The 5,486-nt window shown below is 35.0% G+C and overlaps 1 protein-coding gene across 1 annotated transcript in view; it reads right to left on the reverse strand.

Moving 5' to 3' along the window:
* Positions 1 to 1,235: 1,235 nt before the first annotated feature.
* Positions 1,236 to 5,486, reverse strand: part of Pten (phosphatase and tensin homolog) — a 91,664-nt gene continuing 87,413 nt past the window's right edge. Inside the window, exons 9-10 of the mRNA XM_023716179.1 lie at positions 2,975 to 3,038; positions 1,236 to 2,519 (exon numbers count right to left, since the gene is read on the reverse strand). Coding sequence (XP_023571947.1) covers positions 2,334 to 2,519; positions 2,975 to 3,038 — 250 coding nt within the window. The 3' untranslated portion in view covers positions 1,236 to 2,333. The remainder of the gene's footprint in view (positions 2,520 to 2,974; positions 3,039 to 5,486) is intronic.

Consider the following 5,486-nt stretch of genomic DNA (forward strand, 5'->3'; position numbering starts at 1 on the left):
TATAATATATATAATGCCATTTTTCCATTTCCAATGACTACACCATAAAATGTAAGCAAGGCTTCTCAAAAACACTGAAACATTCAAATCAAAACCCTCATTCAGACCTTCACATTCCAAAGGAAAAATATTAACAGTGCAAAAGCCCATTATAATATAATTATTTATAACCTGGCCCTTTATGTTACATATTGAAACAATGCAAATTATGTTTTAATGTGCTGTGCCCAAAACTGTAACAAAAACAGTATTAATAGCTATCTTCAAAATGTAAATAGCTGATCTTCATTTTAGTCAATTTGCAGCTTTTACCAGACAAAATGGCATGTTAATTTCAGTGGGGAGCTATGGAATAGTCTCTAACTTTGCCAATTAACTTAATTAGCAGTCGATGAATATATTATCAAGGTTTAAATACAAATGTGTAAATCTTAAGTTTTGTTAAAAATTTAAAAACTACGTTGAATGAAACTGATGAGGTATGGAAAACATGTCAACATTATTTACCAAGAATATTTTAGATGAAGTTCTGCCTAATCTATTCACCATCAACTCTATAAATGCTGCTCTAATAGGTCCTATGCAATCTGTGTTTGTGAATTAACTAGGTCAGACCACAGCAAGTGAACAATTTCAGCACCAATAAGTTATTGAAAATGGATTTTACACCAATAAGAAATATAATGGCTGGGTATTCAAATGTCAAGGTCAAAATATAATTTTAAAGACACTGAATTTCTGGGGGAAATAATCCTTTTTAATAGAATCTTCACATTAACTTTACAATAGTAGTTGTACTCTGCTTAAAATCATATGCAGTCTGGGCTTATCAAATATATGATGGTATTTAAGACATGAAGCCTTATTTCCCAACTCTAGCACTACGAAGAAATGAATCAACACTGCACATTGAACAAATTCTATTCTTTCAATAACAAATTGATAAATCATATGTAGGACAATTACTGAAAAATTAAATGCCTTATCTGTGCAGTGTTGAAAATTTACTGCAACTCTAATTTGTTTTTTAACAAATTTTTAATATACACATATGTATTCAGTATTCAAGTAAAATTCCCTAACAGTTAATGACATTTAAAAAATGTGCAAAACTGCAAAACTCATTGTAATAGAATGTGTAAGGTCAAAAGGGTAGAACGGCTGACAGCTACCAGATTGAATAAGTGCATCATAAATCTTTAAAGAAAAAAATAACTCCTTACTGTAGAATCTCAAAATTTCCTGTGCAGCATTACAAAATATTTTATATTTAGTGAGTAAAAAGAAGCTTGTACGCATCACATGAAGCATCCACAGCGTGTATGATTGAAACCTAATAAACTGTTGAATGATGTAGGTACTAATAGCATCTGACTTTTAGCACTGGTTTTGATTACACAGGAGATGGAGCAGTCATTACAACTGAGAAAACATATTTAAGAAATCATTGTCGATTTTTATAATGTTTCAAACCCATTCTTTGTTGATAGCCTCCACATTTATATGGTTAAGTCATTGTTGCTGTGTTTCTTATCTATGACCACATCATTTTTACTTCCCTTCACTTGTGGACTCTTTAAGGTGTTGCACAAGGTTCATTCCTGTACCCCAATACATAATCATTCCCTCTAGCTGCCTTTTCTAGCACCAATATGCTTTTTTTTAAAAAATGCACAAACAACAAGCAGTGACAGCAGCCAATTCCTCAAATGTCCAGATTAGTAACTGTAGCATGCTAAAGAAAGGTGCATGTAAATAGCTGGAGATGGCATATGGTCCAGAGTCCAGCATAAAATATATTCCTTTCTGAGCACTCCCTCCATTCCCCCAACCTGAAGACATGCATTAAGATGTAGCAAAAACCCTTTAGAAACTTCTCTTAGCCAACTGCAAACTTATCTGTTGCCACAAGTGCAAAGGGGTAGGATGTGAACCTGTAATTTGCAAAGCTCTTTAGCCACTTTGATTGGTGACAGAACACAATTGGAAAAATTCCCAAGTACACACATCAGTCTGTCTCCACTTTTTAGAAAACTGGAATAAAATGGGAAAGTGCCATTTTTATTTATCCTAATTAAATTTTAAATGTCCTTTTGACACAAAAAGGTATATACATAACACAGCTACACAACCTTTTTTCAACTGGACAACAAGTGTCAAAACCCTGTGGATGTATAGGGTAAAACAAGATTGGTCAGGAAAAGAGAATTGTTCCTATAACTGGTAATCTGACACAATGTCCTATTGCCATTTAAAAAAAAAAAAAAAAGTCCATTTTCAGTTTATTCAAGTTTATATTCATGGTTTTTAATTCCTCTTGATAAAAAAAAAAATCAGACTTTTGTAATTTGTGTGTGCTGATCTTCATCAAAAGGCTCGTTCTCTGGGTCAGAGTCAGTGGTGTCAGAATATCTATAATGATCAGGTTCATTGTCACTAACATCTGGCGTTACGGAAGTTGAACTGCTAGCCTCTGGGTTTGATGGCTCCTCTACTGTTTTTGTGAAGTACAGCTTCACCTAAAGAAAGAAAGTTTAAAATGAAAATCTGCTATTATGACTAATCTTAAATTACTTAAGTAAAGATAACATTTTCAAAATTTCTTAAGTACTATAATAAGCACGATCCTAAAGGTTAAATGATTCTCAAATGACTCTAATATTAGGATGCCTACAGTTTCTTTCTTGCTATGTACTGAAAAGATAAACTGAAATATTACCATACCATTTTTCAAGAAACACGAGCTACAGGCACCTAATCCTATAAAAGAAATGCAGACTGAAAATCATCAAGAGGTTATATAATATGTAGTTTTCCCATCACAAAATTCAATCCACAAATGGCTGAGTTCCAAAAGAATATTTCTTACTATCTGTCTGAAACTTGTGCTTTCTGGTCCTAGTCATATTATAAAAACAACCCTAAAAGCATCACCTAAAAGGAGAAAGAAGAGAAAAGTTAATACACATCATACATTGATCTGAACAGTGGGGTGAACGGCCTTTACATGTACAGTCCAAATATTTGTCAGAATACCTCTAACACATCAGGGAAACAAAGGCCCAGAAAAGTTAAAGGACACATACCTGGTGGCAAGCAGATGTGAGATTTAAATCAGATCTGACTTTAAGTCTCTTGCTTAGTCTATCTACAGCCTCTTCCCCCCTCCCCCCCTTTTTTTTGTGGGACCGGGGGTTGAACTCAGGACTTGTGTGTAAGTGCTTATCCTACTGAGCCATCTCCCCGGCCCCTGTTCCCTCTGTTATTCAAGAGTTCTTCATCCTCAATGTTTCTTCTCTTACAACTAACATTCACTTTATCTGCCAGTAGCTCCTAGTTGCCCTTCTTTGCCATTATTCTCATCCAAGCAACCATCACTTCTCACCTACACTACACGTACACTATAGATGGGTTCTTCATTCTTTTACAACCTTCCATTCTTGTCCCTTCCCTACTTTCCTTCCTGGTATCTATTTCAAGTGGACAAAGACAAAATTTAGATTGCATCTTTCCGTGTGCCATGAATACCTTCACAGAAGGACTAGTTTTCTGATTCCCTCTCTTTTAGTCAAAATGACTCATGCCTCTCAAACACACCAAAATCATTTGTCTCAGACTCTCTATACACTCGTCTGTCTTTTTCCATCCATTTAGACAGCTCACTCGTCTTAGTTAGGTTCCTGAGTAAGTATTATTGACTTGATCAGGCCTCTCTAACCATCTTAGCTGAAAAACAAGATCATTTTCTGCCTCTTTTATTTGGCATAGCATTTACCGTGATATTAGTTTATTGATAACCTACAATTAATTTTTTATTCATTTTATTGAGAAACAAATAGCAATGAGACACTTTCAAAACAGGTCAGTAGGACAGTTAAAATAATTAAGACATTGCATATTGTTGTCTTCGTAGTGGTTATTCATAGTACAAGATGCAGACATGATATTCTGTCCAAACTAACACAATTAACATTTGTAATCATAGATGTAAACTTCTTGCAATATAAAAACAAAACTAGAAAGAAACATTTTAAAGCTAATGGTTCAGAAAAACAGATTTAGAGAACTGAAGGAAATAAAATCTATGGATTCTAAGGGAAATTTTTATTTGTTGTTGGTTTTTTTGTTTTTTGTTTGTTTGTTTGTTTTTGCAGAATGGAGGATTGAACTCAGACCCCTGCGCTTGCCAGGGACATGCTTATTCCACTGAGGCATCTCCCCAGCCCATCTCAGGGAAACTTTTAAACAAGAAATTTAAAATTAGATCAATTTTTTAATTTATAAAATATATAAACTATTTTAAGTATTAGCAATAGTCTTATGCTTATTAGCTATGGTTAGGTTAAATTATAAAAACAATGAAAATGGAAAAATTTTAAAGTATTAAAGAAAAAAATCAAGTTGAAGAAAAAATAGGAAAAGGAAAGAAAAATGGCAAACTACCATTTAGGAATATATGTAAATCAGATTTTTATTTTTTTTATTTTTTTTTATTTCATGAGTTCTTGTCTAGCCAGGCATGGTGGCACAAGCCTATAATCCCAGTACCTTGGAGGCTAAGCAGAAGGTAACTCCAAATTCAAGGCCAGCCTGGACTACACAGCGAGACCCTGCGTCAAAAAATAAAAGTTCTTGTCTACACCTGGGCACACATCAGCAATCCCTACTTTGACAGCCTAAGGCAGGATGATTGCTGAGTTCAAGGCCAGACTGAACTACACAGCAAGACCTGGCCACCCCCCCACAAAAGTGTTCCTGTCCATAAACAGAAATGCATACACACACAAACACAAAAATGAAATCAAGTAACTCTAAGACATGAGGAAACAGAATGGGCTTTTTGAAAGAGAACAACAGGGATGGACAATCAGAGCAGAAGAACTTAAAGACAATAACCAAGGCTAGAAATGATGAGGGCAACCATGGGAGGGAGAGAGGAAAGCAAGACTGGGGTAGAGTTACGAAGGGTAAAAAGTGGAAAAGCCACAGCCAGAAGAGTAGCCTTCTACAGAAATGAAGCAAGACCACTGTGACTGAATGTCAGCGAACAAGGAGACACTGAGGCTAGAGCTGAGGAAGGATGCAGGCCTGTACTAAATAATGTACGAGGGTCTTTTAAAAATGTTAACACGAGGGACACAATGAGATCAATTTTTAAGATCACACTGAAGAGCTGTGAATAAATTAGGGGCTACAAGAGAGTGTGAAAACATTCCTACAAAGCATTTTCAAACAACCTAGCTTTCATCTACTTCTTCCTTTCCTCATTCTTACTTCATATTCCACTCACTTAGCCCCTGTCCCACACTTTTAAGCCAGATTTCACCAAACAACAATAAACAGGTTAGGGAAAAATGTGAGGTTTTTTTGACTCTGTGCACCTGGGTATTTTATTAGAAACATTCAGGTTACTGCTATATAAACATTGCTTCCACATAACACATAATTTAGTTTAAAAATAAGCAAGGTCTTGAACTGTACACCCA

This window comes from Octodon degus, unplaced genomic scaffold (assembly GCF_000260255.1).
Source record: "Octodon degus isolate 3935 unplaced genomic scaffold, OctDeg1.0 scaffold00046, whole genome shotgun sequence".
Taxonomy (NCBI): domain Eukaryota; kingdom Metazoa; phylum Chordata; class Mammalia; order Rodentia; family Octodontidae; genus Octodon; species Octodon degus.